At 47.2% G+C, this 18,727-nt stretch overlaps 1 protein-coding gene across 1 annotated transcript in view; it reads right to left on the minus strand.

The window, feature by feature from the left end:
* Positions 1 to 18,727, minus strand: part of HEATR1 (HEAT repeat containing 1) — a 693,629-nt gene that overhangs the window by 107,167 nt on the left and 567,735 nt on the right. The window contains exons 37-38 of the mRNA XM_033935556.1: positions 16,966 to 17,116; positions 9,363 to 9,521 (exon numbers count right to left, since the gene is read on the minus strand). Coding sequence (XP_033791447.1) covers positions 9,363 to 9,521; positions 16,966 to 17,116 — 310 coding nt within the window. The remainder of the gene's footprint in view (positions 1 to 9,362; positions 9,522 to 16,965; positions 17,117 to 18,727) is intronic.

The raw sequence follows: 18,727 nt of genomic DNA on the forward strand, positions 1-18,727 counted from the left end.
ACCTTCCCCTATTCCTATCAGTCTGCCGAATAGCCAAGCAGAACTAAGAACTTGAAACAGAAATAAACAATACTCTGAACAAGAGTAATAAATAATATACCCAAATGCTGTCGGAAAATGCAGAGGAGAGATGCCAGAAAGAAAATGTCCCCACAGCTCGCCAGCTAAGCCACAGCTGTTGTTGTTCTTCAATTCTCCCCGGCCCTAGAAAAATACTAGAACCCGCAGCAAAAAACAAAAGTTACCCGCGCAACAGCCACAACAACACGACAATAGGGTGGGGTTCTATACCAGTCTGGAGAAACTAAAAGAAAGTAAATTAGCAGGTAAGAACCTAATTTCTCCTTCTTTAGCACTCTCCAGACCAGTATAGGAAATATTACAAGCGGGACGTAACAAAGCAGTCCCCACCATGGGTGGGACCCCTGAAGGGCTGATACTAGAATACACTCACCAAACACCGCGTCCCGACGCGCCTGAACGTCTACCCAGTAGTGCCTGCCAAATGAATGCAAGGAAGACCAAACTGCATCCGAGGACACCGTGACGCCATAAGGAGGTGAATCTGAGATTGCAATTTGCTTACCCGGGCCTCTGGAAGGAAGACCTTCTCCAAGGAGGTGTCAAACAGAACCCCAAGGTACTCCAGATGCTGAGATGGGACCAATGAACTCTTGGAAAGGTTGACCACCCATCCCAGCGACTGGAGAAACTCCATTACCCGAGCCGTAATCTGGGTGGCTCTCCTGCAACTACTTCGCCTGAATCAACCAGACGTCCAGTAGGAATGCACCAGAATGCCCTCTAACTGCAAGGCTGCTGCGACAACCACCATCACCTTGGTGAACATCCGGGGAGCCGTGGCCAGTCCAAAGGGAAGCGCACAGAACAGATAGTGCTGACCCAAGATCGCAAAACGAAGGAAGCACTGATAGGAGGCCTGAATGGGAACATGCAAGTAGGCCTCCGTCAGATTGAGAGAAGTCAGGAACTCCCCCGGCTGAACCACCAGAATAACAGATCGCAGTGCTTCCATTCGAAAAGAGGGAATTCTGAGAGCCCTGTTGACCCCTATTAAATCTAGGATGGGCCAAAAGGTCCCCTCCTTCTTGGGCACCACAAAGTAAATCGAGTACCTGCCAGTGCCACACTCCTGAGGGGGCACTGGAAAAACTGCTTTGAGATCTAGCAAACGTTGAAGGGTCTGGCAAAAGGCCTGCGTATTTCATGCCGCCTGACACGGAGAGGCTAGAAAATGATCTGGCAGAAAGCGGGCAAACTCTAGAGCATAACCGTCCTGCACCACCTCCAAAACCCACTGATCGGATGGGATCTCGGCACATTTGGGAAAAAATTTGCACAGCCGGGCACCCACCGGAACCAAAGGGGACGCTGGCAAAGAGTCATTGTGCAGACTGGGCAGGGGAGGGCGGAACGGCAGAGGGATTCCCAGCCCCCCGACGGCCCCCCAAAAGGACTGCATGCGCTGATAAAACCAAACCCGGGAATACTCCGAAACCTGGAAAGTAGCAGCCCCATGCTCAGGGCGATACATGCGGAACTCCTGCAGATGCCCATGGGCAGTGCCACCCCGAGACGCCAGGCGGGCATAGACTCTAAGGTGCCTGAGGACCATCAGAGTCTGAACCAACTTATCTAAGTCCTCTCCAAACAAAAAAGACCCCCGAAAGGGAAATTTGGTAAGTTTAGTTTTGGATGTGGAATCCGTCGACCAAGCACAAAGCCACAAGGTATGTTGCGCAGCCACTCCAAAAGCAATGGACTTAGCCGACATCCGCATCAAGTCATAGAGAGCATCCGAGAGGAACGAAGTAGCCATCTCAATCTTTGCCACCTCCTGATCCACTAAGGAACAGTTATCAGACTCATGATTCAGGACATGCTCGGCCAACTGAAACACGGCGCAAGCCACCAGCCCCCCCACAAATAGCTGCCTGGACCCCCAAGGCAGAGACATCAAAATTCTGCTTAAGAATGGTTTCCAACTTACGTTCCTCAGAGTCCATAAAGTAGAACTGCCCTTAACAGGCATGGTATGCCGCTTAGCAATCGCTGAGACCACCGCGTCCACCACTGGAGACTTTAAAGTAGCCCTATCCCCCTCCGGGATGGGATACAAACGATGCGCTGGGGTGGGGCCTAAGGCCGCTATTGGATGGCGGCCAGACGAAGGAACAGGAGCAGGAGAACTTTCCTCCTGCTCCCCAAATTGGCGTAGGAGCAGGAAGGCCCGGGCACCCCTCCTGCTCCTGAAGATGGAGGGAGCCTTGTCGCAAGGAGCAGGAGGGACCAGGCACCCCAACTGCTCCCAACTATTTTAAAGGTACCAGAGTGGGTGGGCCAGGCCAGACCACCTAGGCTGACCAGGGGTGGGCCGGGGGGTGGGAGCCCTAGGAGCAGGAGGGACTGAGCACTCCTCCTGCTCCCAACTTTTTGGTGCCGGAGGTGAGTGGGCCATGCCGGGAGGGGGGCGAGGACTGTGCCGGGAGGGCCGTGCCGGTCGTGGGGAGGGAGGGCAAGGGAGAGATCGGGGAAAAGCAGGGCAGGCAGGAGAGACTGGGGCCTGGGGGAGTGTCGGGCAGGCCGGTGTGTCAGGCCGGTGGGTGGGGCTAGGGTAGGGTCTCCTTCCTGCCCTGCTCTGCCCCAATCTCTCTTGCCTGCTCGCCGGACTCTCCTGCTCTCTGCCGCCGTTCCCTGCAGTGCAGGCCTGCTTTAAAACCACGGCGAGCAGGCAAGAGAGATTGGGGCAGAGCAGGGCAGGAAGGTGAGATCGAGGCTGAGCCCTGACAGCAGTGACAAAAGGCTGCTTCTCCTGTCAGGGTGTGCACATGAGAGGAGATCGCTCTCTAGCGATCCTGGCCGTGGGTAGGGGGCGTGTTAATGATTGTCCCCATTTGCATGCAGGCCTTTGGTGAATTCGTCGGCCTGCATGCAAACGGAATGGATCGCACACAGTTTGGAGGGTTAGTGAATCTAAGCCTATATGTCAGATCTTTTGGGCTTGTCAATTCAAGGTATGGCAGCTCAGTTCGCGCTGGATGTGCCTGAAGCATATGGATGAATAGACAGGATATCAGCTACTGTGGTGTAAAAATGTGTTTTGTAAATGTGCATATGTATTTTGCAAAGCTGAACTGCCACAGACTCCCCTGCCTTTTGGCACTGGTGCAATCAGCTGCATCAATGGTGATCTGGGAGGCTAGAAACGCCAGAGGGACATGGAAAAGACAGACATTATTTTTGAAAGTCTGGGATCCATATATACAAAACTTATATACCAGAGGGTGCAGTATGTTACTGAATAAGTTATATTTCAAATTGAAAGAAGGGACCGAGTAGTTGCTGGGGCTACACTGAAGATATGTCATGATGTGAGAGATATTTTAAGGAATGGTGGGGAGGGAGGGGTGGTAAGGAGGAAAGGTGTGCAGGAAAAAGATGTTTTGTTGCAGCAATGATTTGATGTTCATATGGCTCGGGATGTAGAATTCCACTTAATAAAGCTAGATGAACTATAATTAAGAAGAGAGATAGTATTGGGATATATCTACAGTAACTATGAAGATGGTGTACTCTGAGTTATGTAAAGTAACCAATAGCTAAGGTTGATGGATTATTTGCAATTTCTGCTGGTGCTCTGTCTATGAAACTCCCCATACCTCTCTCTCACCATTCTTATCAAATGGTCCAATCTCAGGATTTCACAATCCCGATATTTCCTAGTATAGAACATAAGAAGCGCCATCTCCGGAACAGACCCTAGGTCCATCAAGTCCGGCGATCCGCACATGCGGAGGCCCCGCCAAGTGAACCCTGGCATAGTTTTGGTCCCCATATCGCTCCAAGCTTCTCGTAAAGAAAAGTGCATCTAGCCTACCCCTACCCATGTTACTTCATGCCACTCATAAGGAGATGTACATCTAATTTACCCTTAAATCCTACTATAGCTCATTATTTCACCCTGTAATACTGCCATACCCGTTTCCCCAAAGGTTACAAGATCCTTCTCGTGTTGTGAATAAAGAGATTATGTACTTATCCTGGTAAGCTCTTTTCCAGTAGATAGGTGACACATTCTAGACAAGTGGATAATGTCCCAATGAGCGCATGCCATCTGTAGAAGGAATCCAGTTCAGATTTTTCTCTGTGCCTCTTCTGTACTTCAGTGTGCTCCTTAGTTTTACCTACAGTTAGTACCCAAGCACCAAGAGCCACCAAACCAACGTGAAGTAGAAACACCCATAACAATCAAGATCATAAATAACTTCTGCTCAAAGAAGTAACATGAGAATATCAGCTGCAAACAACCAGCAAAAACTTCAAGGGAGCTCAGAAACTACTCTTGCCAAAAAGAGGAACATATATTCAGTATACTCCCCAGCCCGCAAGAGCTGACTGGCAACCAAGATACAACTTGGAGACACATAAACAAACTGAGACAGTAGTCAGGCGCAGGAAGGACAGGGTGGGAGTCTAGAATGTCTATCTACTGGAAAAGAACTTATCAGGGTAAGTACATAATCTCTTTTTCCAAAGCAAAAGGTAAGACATTCTAGATAAGTAGAATGCACAAAAGCAGTCCCCAAAAAGCTAGGGCAGGCTTACTGAGCCGACCCTCAAGACTGAAAGGCAGAGTCTTATCTCATCGCCACATCCACTCTGTAAAACTTGGCAAATGTGTGTAGAGAGGACCACATTGCTGCCCTGCAAATCTCCTCCAAGGAGACAGCTTTAGCTTCGGCCCATGAAGAAGCCACACATCTAGAAGAATGCGCCTTGGCGGAAACAGGAGATTGTTTCCCAGAAAGAATGTAGGCTGATGAAAAGGCCTCACGGATCTTTCTGGGAACTGTGGCCTTAGAAGTAGGAGAGCCCTGCTTGACAGAAAGAGTCAGCACAAACAAATAATCAGAAAGATGAAACTCATTTGTGATCTCCATCTAGTTTCCTCAAAACACAATCCTGCATCTGTGACCTAGCAGGCTGAAAAACAGGCAAACGGACTTTGGAAAGCCAAACCCATCTCTGTCAGGAAGTAACCATGTGCAAGGAAATCCCCATCTCAGAGATCTGGAGGAATGGTTCACTGCATGAAAGAGACTAGCTCAGCTACTTCCTGATCCACTAAGGACCAGTCAGCTGACTCATAGTCAAGAACCTGCTCAGAACACCGAAAACAGGCCCAGGCATCTAGACCGCCACAAATTGCCATCTGGATGACCAAACCACCTTCAACCAGCATGGTATGTCTGATGTCTGACCATGATAGCCAAGACTACAGAAGACTTAAAAGTATCTCTATCCCCATCAGGAATGGAGTAGAGTCTGGCCATGGACTGCGCCAAGTGAAAACAAACATCCGGAACTTTCCACTGAGCTTGCACTATATCCCGAATATCCTGTTGCACGGGGAAAAAGCGGGATGCTGACCGGATCCCAGGGACCACAACACGAGGGGGGAGGTCCTTAGCTTCCTCTTCAAAGTGTAAAACTGAAGACACCTCAAGAATAAGCTCCTGCAGCTCTTCCCGATGAAATATGCACACAACCAATGCATTCTCGCCAACTGGCGCCTCTAAAAATTCTCCATCCAAAACATCATGCACTCCTAGGGACCTTGGAGTGCCCTACCTAAGATCCAAGTCCTCATCCGGAGAAACCTGATCAGCCATAAAAACATCCTCATACCAAGACACCCACAGCCGCTTGGGCGATGGCTGAGGGGGATGGACCGAAGCCACCAGAGCAGGATGGCGGTAGAAGGTAACCCCCCCTCCCCGAACATTCAGGACATCTAGAACTGAAGCAGGACCCCTAGCCACCTGCAAATAAGCCTTGCACATGGCCAACACAAAATCAGGGCAAAAAAATCCCGGCGGCACTACAGAATTCATAGCAGGAATAGAAGACACATTTAGGATCAATTCCTTTCATTCCAAAACAGGAAGACCGGTCACCTGAGGCTGTGGGCAAAATGGACATGCTTCCCACCAAAACTGAGGGAAGGCCCGTCAAACTGTCTCCTGAAGGAATAAGCGGCACTGACACCACAGCTAAAGATAAAATGTCAGCTGTCACTGCTGCAGCAGTAAGGGAATCCCCAGCATCCTTGACGGTCCACAACACCAAATATCCTACACCACAAGCAGATGAGGAAACTCCAGCATGGGCAGCAAGGGAAGCCCGGGTTTCTCCACTACCTCCCACTGATGAGCGGTGAACACAGGAAGGGGAGCCCTGAACACCGACACCCAAAACTGGGACCCCCTTGAGGCGGCCAGAACATTTTGTGCACATGCCAGCTGCATCCACCACCTGGCGTCCACAGAAAATGCACTTTTTCTGCTTTTCTGAAGTGCTCATAGGGAATGCGCCAAAAACCCATGCAGAACACCACCGTACAAAAATAGTAGCCTCGGGTCCTTTTTATGCTTTATCTTGTGTCTTTCTTTTTTCTTTTTACTTCTCACAGCCTACCAGCTGTATCAAGTGAGCCGATCCCACTGGCTCTCTAAACTGTAGTCTGTGCCTAACAGGTGGCAGCCCCTTTAGGATGCTTCCCACTTGGACTTGATGCTCCATACGGTTTTTCTAGTCGCTGTTACATCAGCGAGCATGTCTCCGAATGCCAGGCATACAGTTGAGGTTCCTCTAAATTCAGAAAAAACCTGGAGAGAGGGACTCGACCCTTCCGCGTGTGGCAACCTCAAGGTCAGTAGGACCCCCAAGAGGGTCCCCCCAAGCTCTGTCTGGACAGAAAAAGGGACAATAAAGATTCACTAATCGGAACCAAGAGGCCCCAACAAACCTCAGGATAGACTGCACAAGCTTATCACTCCACCTGCTGGAGACTGAGAACAGACTGATTGTAATAAGGACTGCACAGTCAAAAGTCAATGTTATATTACATTACATTGATGTCTTCTATCCCGCCAATACCTTTCAGTTCTAGGCGGTTTACAACAAGAAATTAGCCTGGGCATTCCGAGAGAGATTACAAGGTTGATAGCTATAGTATGTGTCGGGATCTGGGAATGGTTGATATGGTTTGGTTAGATCATTTGACAAATTTCTTGAATAGTATGGTTTTCAGTTCTTTCCCGAATGTTTTGTAATTGGGCATCGTGTTCAGCAGATTTGAGAGGTGGTGGTCTATTTTTGCTGCTTTGGTGGCTAGTAGACCGTCATATATTTTTTTGCTTTGCATGGGGGGGGGTAAAGTGTGCTTGAGTTCTCCTTGGTCTGGATGTTTTTCCAGATTAGGTGGTTGTTCAGATAGCTTGGTCCATTTCCATTTAGGGCTTTGAATAGAGTGCAGTACAATTTGTGTTGTACGTGTGCTTGTACTGGGAGTCTCCACCTGCTGGCAGAGGATCGTAAACCTATCCATTTCTGTGCTGGTCTGGAGGAACGCCAAAGAATAAACACATTCCTGCTGGCACGCATTCAGAAGGGAAAACTGTAGGTGGAGCTAAGGAGCTCGGGGAAGTACAGAAGAGGCACAGAGAAAAATCCGAACTGGAGTTCTTCTACAGATGGCACGTGGCCATGGGGACACTACCCACTTGTCTAGAATATTTCCCCTATTGCACTTGAATATGGGTTTTACAGTCCTTCCAACATGTAAGAAGTTGCTCCTGGAATGGAGGATCCCCATAAAGTACTAAAGGAAATACACACCATCTCCTCCCACTTTATTCTGTCCCCATTCCCACTGTATCCATACCCATGCATGATTTGATAAAGTATAAGACCCTATTTCTGCTTGGTTAATCGATTTAAACATACTCTTGATCACTAAAATGTAATCAATGCAAGATTGTGTAGCTTGGGCCCTCAATAAGTAGATATATAATAGTCAGTCAAGATGGCGACTGGGCAGATCGCATAGATGAAGGCTCCCACTCTTAGGGATTTTTCCTTAGTGAATTTCACCTTATTGATGCCCACAAGGAGAGGGAAACAGAGCCTATACAGTCTCTCCAGTGATATTGGGCACATTTGCTGCTGGGCTTTGGACAACGATTTATTATTGAGCCCAAGCGAACCTAACCCACCCTCCTGTTCCCGGAGAGGCTAGAGAAGGCCACTTATCTATGGAAGGTCTTGGGAAATCACTGAGAAAGAAGGTAGTGGAACCCGTAACAAACCTGGAAGTGGAGGTTTCAACGCTTTTACTCGCATCACAACTCAACGGAATGGAGCAACGGTGCCGAGAGATGGTGAGTCTGGAGGGAGCCTAGGCCCAGTTGATACCGGAAATCCTGAGCACGATCAGCCCCAATTATCCACACTCAAGCCACTCGTGAAGCCTGGGCTGCAAAAACCTGAGGGAACGGTACCAGTTTAGGGGGTGAAGAACTTATGTGCACAACAGAAGAGCAGAACTTGGGTGTGATTGTATGTGATAACAGGTTGAAAAGGTGAGGGCAAAAGCTAGAAGGATGCTAGGTTGCATAGGGAGAGGTATGGCCAGTAGGAAAAAGGAGGTATTGATGCCTCTGTATAAGACTCTGGTGAAATCTCATTTAGAATATTGTGTACAATTCTGGAGGCTGCACCTTCAAAAAGATATAAAAAGGATGTAGTTGGTCCAGAGGAAGGCTACTAAAATGGTGTGATAAGGCGTATGGGGACAGACTTAAAGATCTCAATCTGTATACTTTGGAGGAAAGGTGGGAGAGGGGAGATATGATAGAGTCATTTAAATACCTACATATTATAAATGTGCATGAGTCAAGTCTCTTTCATTTGAAAGGAAACTCTGCAATGAGAGGGCATAGAATGAAATTAAGAGGCGATAGGCTCCGGAGTAATCTGAGGAAATACTTTTTATGGAAAGGGTGGTAGATGCATGGTAGATGCATGGAACAGTCTCCCAGAAGAGGTGGTGGAAAAAGAGACTATATCTGAATTCAAGAGGGCCTGGGATAGACACATGGGATCTCTTGGAGAGAGAAAGAGCTAATGGTTACTGTGGATGGGCAGACTAGATGGGCCATTTGGCCTTTATCTGCCGTCATGTTTCTATGTACCTTGGACAAATCACTTCTTCATCTTGTAACTCACTTTAACCAATTGTAATTGGGAATGTTAACATTGCTCCCATCAGAAAAATACAGTTAGGCCACACAGCCTTTGAAATGACTGCAGTTGTGTCTATGAAGTATTATATTGCAGAGTATGCTGAGACCGTGTTTGACTGCAAGATGTAAAATTAGTCCATGTGCAGATAAACAGAATGTTGCAATTTTCATCCTGTTTGGCTGTGTGGACCTAATCTCATTGCTTGTAAACAAATCCCTACCACATCCTTCTCTCCTACTGTATGGTCAACTCACCCGGTGTGAAGTCACCAACTGCTGGTAACACTTTGAGATGGTTGGTAAGACAATTCTGGAAGGTATCCTGGTACCCAGTGTGCTCTTCAGAGATATTATCCATAGTTTAAGCTGGGATTTAGGACCCATTTCAAGCCCAACCTTTTCTAAACGAGCAATCTAGAAGAAAAATGGAAATTTGCCATGTTTTGGTGGGTTAAATGGCCAGTAGCACAGTGTGAAATATTTTTGATTGTCTTGACATAAAAGATAAACTATACCAGCAAAATATCATGTTAACCAGCTGTAGATAAAAAGTTAATAATACTGTAATCACTTTGTAGTTTTATCCAGTGACCAAAACCAGATTCAGATATCAGAGTTATGCGTTACATGGAATAAATTTCCCACTGGATGAACTTCACAGGGACAGAAGTGTATCTAGTCAAGTACAACTTAGACATCACATATGGCCAGTCACCAAATACCTGCCTCATTATTGGACGTCAAAATAAAAAAAACAATATCTAAGTCCATTTTTGGCCTAAGGTGCTAGTCACCCAAAGTCGGTAGCAGGAAAATGTCCATTCTTGAAAAGTGCATCCAAAATGGGTTTCTTTTTGAGAATGTCCTATTTGTACGTCCAGGCGTTTTAATCGCCCAGACCCCCACTACATCTATCTTTATAACATATTCTCTATGAAAAATTTGTGAGTAAAAAATTTGTCAAATAAATTGGGGGGTGGGGTGGTTGGATGGATGAGGGCAGGGTAGTTGTGGTCTGTTTTTGAGTCTTTATGGTCTACACCAGGGATCTCAAAATCCCTCCTTGAGGGCCGCAATCCAGTCGGGTTTTCAGGATTTCCCCAATGAATATGTATTGAAAGCAGTGCATGCACATAGATCTCATGCATATTCATTGGGGAAATCCTGAAAACCCAACTGGATTGCGGCCCTCAAGGAGGGACTTTGAGACCCCTGGTCTACACGAAGAACAACGTGATAGACTTTATCACTTGTTTTTCTACTTGGGCTATGTTTCTGAATGTTGTGTTTTTTGTGTTAAACAACTTCTAAATTAAAAAAAATATTAAAAAAAAAAAAAAATTGTCAAATAAATTAAATAAATAAATAGGTAAGAATGATTGACCATAGGATCATATTCCCAAATGCACTAACTAATACTTTTTAATCCTATCTTAAATTTGTCACTGGACAAAAAAACAAAGCTGCAGCGAAAACATTCAATAACAGCAAAATAAATTCAAACCAAACCATGCAATATACAAGTTGTGTGTGTGCATGTATAGGTGGGTGGGTGGGGGGCAGCAGTAATGTTAGCTTTGATAAGGTCTAAGTGATGGAATTAAAAAAAGTATGGGATACAGTTGATATTTAATTAGAAAATGAATGGTATAAAGTGAAGAACTATATATGGTTCTGGGCAGATGTACAGTGCACAGTCTGTATCCTATACTATGTTCCCTCCAAGCTGAGCACATAAGCAATTGCTCATACATTCTAAAAGCGCTGCTCACAAAAATTCTTGCAAATCTGGAAAATTGTTGGCTTTTAGAACTTGCTGCTCATATGAGAAAAAAAAATATACATGCACCTGGCCAATCCATATAGGGAGTATTAGTCCCATATGGTAAAATTATGTTCTCACCTGTTAATTTTCTTTCCTTTAGAAGCAGCAGATGAATCCAGAGACTAGTGGGTATAGCTCACATCGACCAGCAGGTGGAGATAGAGAACTGATTAACAGTTGGCCTTATAGCCTGGTGTTCCTCCTGTTGATTCAGTTATGCACCTTGCCCAAGCATCCCGAAAGGAGAATGAGCATCCTCAAAACTTCATTCCAGTAGCAAATGAGTAATTCAGAAATGTAATAAGACAATTACCAACCATACCCCAACTGAAAATACAAACAACACACACACAGGCCGATAGTCCACTGGGGAGGGGCTCTGGATTCATCTGCTGCTTCTAAAGGAAAGAAAATTAACAGGTGAGAACATAATTTTACCTTCCTTAGCAAAGTAGCAGATGAATCCAGAGACTAGTGGGATGTAGCAAAGCAAACTCAAACTGGGTGGGAAGCCAATGCCGCCTCCGCCAGCACTGACGCGCCAAAGCATGCCTCCATACGGGCAGCTACGTCTAAACGCTTCGAAAAAGTATTCCCCGACGACCAAGTGGCCGCCCGGCAAATTTCTTCCAAAGACATACCACCGGACTCCGCCCAAGACGTAGCCAATGCTCGAGTCGAATGAGCACGCAGGTGCTCCGGTACTTGCTTCCCCGTCAACAAATAAGCCGAAGCAATAGCCTCTTTGACCCAACGAGCAATGGACGCCTTAGACGCAGCCATACCTTTGTTTTTGCCCGCGAATAACACGAAGAGATGATCTGACCGACGAAAATCGTTAGTCACCCCCAAATAATGAAGAATCATCCATCGTACATCCAGTAGACGTAAGGTCGAAAATCTTTTTCCCCAGTCCTCCTTCCGGAAGGATGGGAGAAATAAACTCTGGTTTACATGAAACGAAGAAATCACCTTAGGAAGGAAGGACGGCACAGTCCGCACCGACACTCCAGCCTCCGAAAAACGTAAAAAGGGTTCCCTGCAAGAGAGCGCCTGTAGTTCCGACACTCGTCTTGCAGAGGCCATCGCCACCAAAAACACTGTTTTCAACGTGACATCCTTTAAAGTTGCCGCCGACAGAGGTTCGAAAGGCGCCGCCTGCAACCTTCCAAGGACAAGTTTAAGATTCCAAGCCGGACATATTCGCTTTACTGGAGGGCGGATATGGTGAACCCCCTTGAGGAAACGGACCACGTCAGGCTGAGAAGCGAGCGTCGAGCGAGAGACCCGGCCCCTGTAACAGGCAATGGCCGCCACTTGAACCTTTAGAGAGTTATAGGCTAGCCCTTTAGCTACACCCTCCTGCAGAAAAGCAAGAATATCCGACAGAGACGCATGGAAGGGTGCAATCTCCTGCCGTCCGCACCATGACTCAAAAACTCTCCAGACTCTCGCATAGAAGGCAGAAGTCGAAATTTTCTTAGCTTGAAGTAGAGTGGCAATGACCTGTTCCGAATAGCCCCTCTTTCTCAGCCTCGACCATTCAATAGCCAGGCCGTAAGCCCAAATTGGGCCGGATCGTCCATTGAGATTGGACCTTGAGTCAGTAAGTCCGGAGTCACTTGGAACGTGACTCGATCTCCTGCTGATAGCTGAATCAGGTCTGCGTACCATGGCCGACGCGGCCAATCCGGAGCTACCAGGATCACTCTGCCCTGAAAGAGAGAGATGCGTTGTAACACTCGACCTATCATGGGCCACGGCAGAAATACATACAGAAGGGAATTTGGAGGCCACGGGAGAGCTAACGCGTCCACCCCCTCCGAGCCCCTCTCCTTGCGTCTGCTGAAGAACCGAGGCAGTTTTGTATTGCGTGATGAGGCCATGAGATCCATCTCTGGCAGCCCCCAACGAAGGACTAGCAGATCGAAAGCTCGAGCAGACAACTCCCATTCGCCTGGATCTAGAAGATTTCTGCTGAGGAAGTCCGCTTGCACGTTTTCGTGACCCGCAATGTGTGCCGCCGACAGAAGCGGAACATGCCTCTCCGCCCACCGAAACAGCATCAATGCCTCTTCGGCCAACTGAGGACTCCGGGTACCCCCCTGACGATTGATATAAGCCACCGCCGTGACACTGTCCGAAAAGATCCTTGTCGGACGGTCCTGAATCAGGGACTGAAAAGCCCGCAGCGCAAATCTGATCGCTCTTAATTCCAGCAAATTGATCGACCACTGGGCCTCTTCCGAGGACCACACCCCCTGCACTGAAGCTTGCAGGCACTGGGCCCCCCAGCCCAGAAGACTGGCATCCGTTGTAATCACGACCCATTCCGGCGTAGCTAACGGCATGCCCCGCCACAGATGCCACTCGTGTAGCCACCACTGCATGCTGCGAGCCGCCCGAGGACTCCATTGGAGACGTAAATTGTAGTCCAGAGATGCTGGGGACCAACGAGAAAGAAGAGACTGTTGCAAGGGCCTCATGTGGAACCGAGCCCAGGGCACCACTTCCAGAGTTGCCACCATTGAGCCCAGAACCTGTACATAATCCCAAACCCGAGGTCTGGGCGACCCGAGAAGTAGGCGAATCTGAGCCTGCAATTTTTCTCCCCTGTCTCGGGGTAGAAACACCTTCCCCAGACAAGTGTCGAACCTGACTCCCAGATGCACCAAAGACTGAGACGGGGACAGAAAACTCTTGGGAAAGTTGACGATCCACCCTAACGACTGCAGGAGAGCGATTACTCTCTGAGTAACCAACAAACTCTCCTGGCTGGAAGAGGCGCGGATCAACCAGTCGTCTAAGTAAGGGTGCACTCGAATTCCTTCTTTGCGTAGAAAGGCTGCCACCACCACCATCACTTTGGAAAAGGTGCGGGGAGCCGTTGCAAGTCCAAAGGGCATCGCCCGAAACTGATAATGCTGGCCGAGAATCGCAAATCGCAGATACCGCTGATGCGGAGGCCAGATCGGAATATGTAGGTATGCTTCTTTGAGATCTAGGGACGTGAGGAACTCTCCCGGCCTTACTGCCGCAATGACCGAGCGCACCGTCTCCATCCGGAAATGGCGAACACTGAGAAATCTGTTGACCCCTTTTAGATCTGAATGACCCCCCCTTTTTTGGTACAATGAAGTAAAGGGAATATATGCCGCGCCCCACCTCTTCCGGGGACACCGGAACCACCGCCCCCAGATCCAGCAGCACCTGAAGAGTCATGCGGACCGCGTCTCCTTTGGCCGCCTCATTGCACGGGGACACCAAGAAAGAATCGACGACGGGAGAGGCGAACTCTAACTTGTACCCTTCTTGAATAATGTCTAAAACCCACTGATCTGATATGATTTTGGCCCACTCCGTCAAGAACGCCGACAGCCGACCCCCTAAGGGCAAGGCGGAGGGAGCCAAGCCCCCGCCATTGTGGATTGCGATTTGATGGGGCACGTGCTGGCTGACCGGAAGAGGGTTTCGTCGTACGAAAGGAACTTTTCTGCTGAAACCTAGGTCTCGAAGAGGAGAAAGAACCAGCTGCGGATCTGAAGACTGGTTTACCGGATCTGTATCTCCTAACATCCCTGAAACGCGTTCTAGATGATGAGGATTTCAACGGGGGCCTAGATCTATCTTCCGGTAATCGCTGTGTTTTGGTATCACCAAAATCCTTCACCAGTTTATCTAAATCTTCTCCAAACAATAACCCCCCTTTAAAAGGGAGTTTCACAAGCCGAAGCTTGGATGCCGCATCTGCTGCCCAATGACGGAGCCATAAAGATCTGCGAGAAACAACAGAAAGAGACATCTGCTTTGCCGAAGCTCGAATAATATCATATAAGGAGTCTGCCAAATAAGCCAAACCCGACTCCAAATCCGCCAGTTCCGAAGGGACAGAACCCCCGGACTCCATTAAATTATCCGCCATCCCTTGCGACCACTGCAGACACGCCCGCGCAGCATAAGAGCTGCAAATCGCGGCCTGTAAGGTAACCGCCGCTACCTCAAAGGACATTTTCAGGGAGGATTCAATCTTCCGATCCTGTGCATCCTTCAGCGCAACTCCCCCTTCCACCGGCAAGGTAGTCTTTTTCGTCACCGCTGCCACCAATGCGTCCACCCTGGGCAACCTAAACTTCTCTAGTTCGGTCGGGTCAACCGGATACAAGAGCCGCATGGCCTTTGCCACTCTCAGACTGGCCTCCGGCGTATCCCATTGCGCCGAGATCAGCTCCTGCATGGCTTCATGGACTGGAAAGGACTTAGGTGGTCTACGTGTTCCTGCCATAAGGGGGTTACCCGACATCTTAGCATCTTCCTGAGAGATGTTTAAACCCTGCAATGCCTTTGAAATTAAGGAAGACAGTTCTTCCCTATGAAAAAGACGGAGAGCAGAAGGGTCATCCACTTCCCTACCCGGGGGATCTTCTGCCTCCCAATCCAAGACCTCACCTTCCTCCAAAGACTCAGGAAGGGAAAAAGGGGACACAGGCAAACTATCCACCGCGTCAGCGGTCGCGAGTCTGCGTTTCTTCGCTACCTGCGACCGCCCCGGCGACACTACATTATCCGTAGTCGGTCTGGCATTACTACAATTCACAAGAGAAGAGGTAGAAGGCCCCGGAAGGGACGGACCGGTCACAGGCACCGGCTGAGCAGGCTGCGAGCCCTGCAACAAGAATGCCCGGTGTAACAGCATAATAAACTCAGGTGAGAACGAGCCCAACCCAAATGCCGCTGAACCGACCTGATCTGCGCTTGGTAGCGGATCCGCGCCTTCCCCTAGTGCTCCCGACTCCCCGACCGCCGCCGAACTCCCCTCAACCGTGGACGAGCCCTGCAGCACAACCGAGTCGACTTCGAGAGGCGGGGATTTCGCCTGCGTCTCCCTGACCCGGGAAATGGCTACATTACATGCCTGCAGAAAAGCATCCTCTGCCGGTGTATCTGAACAACCGGCAGAGCAGAAGCCCGATAGTGTCCTGCGCTTCCCACAGCGCGAACACCGCTGACCAGCCTCTGCTGCCATCCCCCATTCCGGCAAACACAAATGTAAAAAAAATTTTTTTTTTTTTTACACGCAGCGCAAAACACCGACCGCCGACTCCGCCCACCAACTAAACCGGCACTCGGGAACGATCAACGAGGAAGCAAAACAAACACTCACCACCAAATTACATTGACCGCTCCACTGGAAGCCAGGTTACAGCTGGTAATTGTGCTGCAAGCCGACTCAAAAACGGCACGGCTCAGCACAAGCAGGAAGTCTCTTTTTTTTTTTTTTGTACTGGAATGAAGAAGAAACTCCTACAACGTCCAAATAAACCCCTCAATCAATCGGAGGGGAGGGTGGAGAAGGGACCTGGGAGGGCCCAGGTGTAACTCCCAAAGCCGGCACCGCTCAGCCAGGCACCCCTGTCCTACTGAAGAGAGCTCGTCTCAACAGAGGAATCCAAAGGAACACCACTTTACCCGGCACAAGCCAGAATCCAGAAGCTAGAGAGCTAGCTCAACCCCTGCTGGGAGATAGAGCAAAACTGAATCAACAGGAGGAACACCAGGCTATAAGGCCAACTGTTAATCAGTTCTCTATCTCCACCTGCTGGTCGATGTGAGCTATACCCACTAGTCTCTGGATTCATCTGCTGCTTTGCTAAGGAAATTTCAATTTGGTTTAGGATGGACTTGGGAGGACGTTGATGGAAACTCTAGTAACTTGGAACATTAGAATGTTGCCAGGCAGACTTTATGGTCTGTATCCCACAAGCAATGAGATGGTTGGTAGGTTGGACTGAGCACGACGGCAACGCCAGTAATTGGACTAAGGACAATACCGGGTAGACTTTATGGTCTATGGCCCAGAAGTATATTTAAAAAAAAATTGTTTAATCAAGAATGTATAATGCATGTAACTAATGGTCAGACTGGATGGACAGTACAGGTCTTTTATCTGCTGTCATTTACTATGTTACTATGTACGCATATGGACTTCTGTATGTTTTTCGGTTTCACCTTAACTATAGGGAAGCTACGACTCACCTGTAGCAGAATATCCAGCAGATAAGGGCTGATGAAGTGTGGTAAAGTCTCAATCACTTTCTGCAGGGCTGTCACAGCACTTAGAAGGTAGATCTCACCAGAAACCAACTCCTTTCTAACTTTCAGAGTCCGAAGGATGGCTGGCATTAATCTGCACAAGAGAAACGGAGACATGCAGAAAAATAAACAAAGGGAAAAGTACTGGGGTAACCTTTGACAGTACCCTTCCTTTGCTAGTCACATTTCAAATATAGTGAAGAAATCTCTTTTTATTCTTTGTCAATTAAGGGAAATTCATTCATTGATTGATAATAAAGCATTATATCTACTGCTTTCCCTTGTTATTTCCCATTTGCATTATGTTTATGTTTATTAAGAATTTTATATATCACATAACAGCCTAAAAGGATCTAAGGCTAAGCGGTTTACAATACACAATTCATATTCATCAAGAAAAGAACTCCATTAAATATAGAAAATGAAAGATTAAGAACAAAAGTTAAAAAGTTTTTTTTTTTCTCATAAAATATCATAGCATATATCTCAACAGTAACAATTCTAATAGTAAAACAATAAAACACAGATTACAGTCCCAAACTCTGTTCTAAGTTGAGAAAGCCAATTGGGAAAAATGTGCTTTTAAATGTCTTTTAAAATTTATATATGATTCTTCTTTTCCCAAGTCTATGGGCAGATTATTCCATAACCATGGAACTAATTTAAAAAAATGCACAATTACATTACATTAGGGATTTCTATTCCGCCATTACCTTGCAGTTCAAGGCGGATTACAAAAGAATTATCCAAGATGTATTACAACAAGAACTTACAAAAAAAAAAAAAAAAAAAAAACTTAGTCATTTTCAAAAAGATTAAGAAATGGGTAAGGTTATTTGTTTGGGGTAGTTGGCTTTAGTGAGAGGTGGAGTTTGAGACTTGCGGTATTATTTCTTTTTTCAGAGTTTTCTTGAAGAGTATGGTCTTTATTTCTTTTCTAAAAGTCTTGTAGTTGAGGGATGCAGTCAATAGATTGGCGATTTGGTTGTCTAGTTTGGCTGCTTGAGTGGCCAGGAGGCCATCATATAGTTTTTTCCGTTTGACCTCCTTAATTGGGGGGTATGAGAATGGGGTGTGAGTTTTCCTATGTTTGGTTGCGGTGTTGTGGATGAGGCGGTTATTCAGGTAGTTTGGACTGTCTCCATATAAAGTCTTAAATAGTAGACAGTAGAATTTAAATTATATTCTTGCTGGGATCGGAAGCCAGTGCGATTGGAGATATGCTTCTGTAATGTGATCATGTTTCTTTAATGAGTAGATGAGTCTTAGTGCTGTGTTTTGGATAGTTTGTAGTTGTTTTGTTATGGTTGTAGGGCATGGGAGGTAGAGGATATTACAATAGTCAAGTAGGCCTAGCATTAAGGACTGAACTATGAGCTGGATTTGAGTTTTCTCGAAGAATTTCAGAACTTGTCTTAAGTTTCTCATGACTAAGAATGACTTTTGTATTGTTTTATTGATTTGCGGTTGCTTGGTGCAGCATCTGTCGATAGTTATTCCTAGCAGTTTTAGGGTGGTTTGTATGGGGTAGTTGATTGTGTTGATTTCAATGTTGGTTATGGTTGGTATTTTGTTGTTTTCTAGGAGGATGAATTTCGTTTTATCTGGGTTCAATTTCAGTTTGTGATCTTTCATCCAGGTTGCTATTGATTTTAGTGTTTGGTATATTGTGTTCGTCATGAAGAGTTCAGGTTGATCAAAGGGT

Source organism: Geotrypetes seraphini, chromosome 3, assembly GCF_902459505.1.
Source record: "Geotrypetes seraphini chromosome 3, aGeoSer1.1, whole genome shotgun sequence".
In the NCBI taxonomy this organism is placed as follows: Eukaryota; Metazoa; Chordata; class Amphibia; order Gymnophiona; family Dermophiidae; genus Geotrypetes; species Geotrypetes seraphini.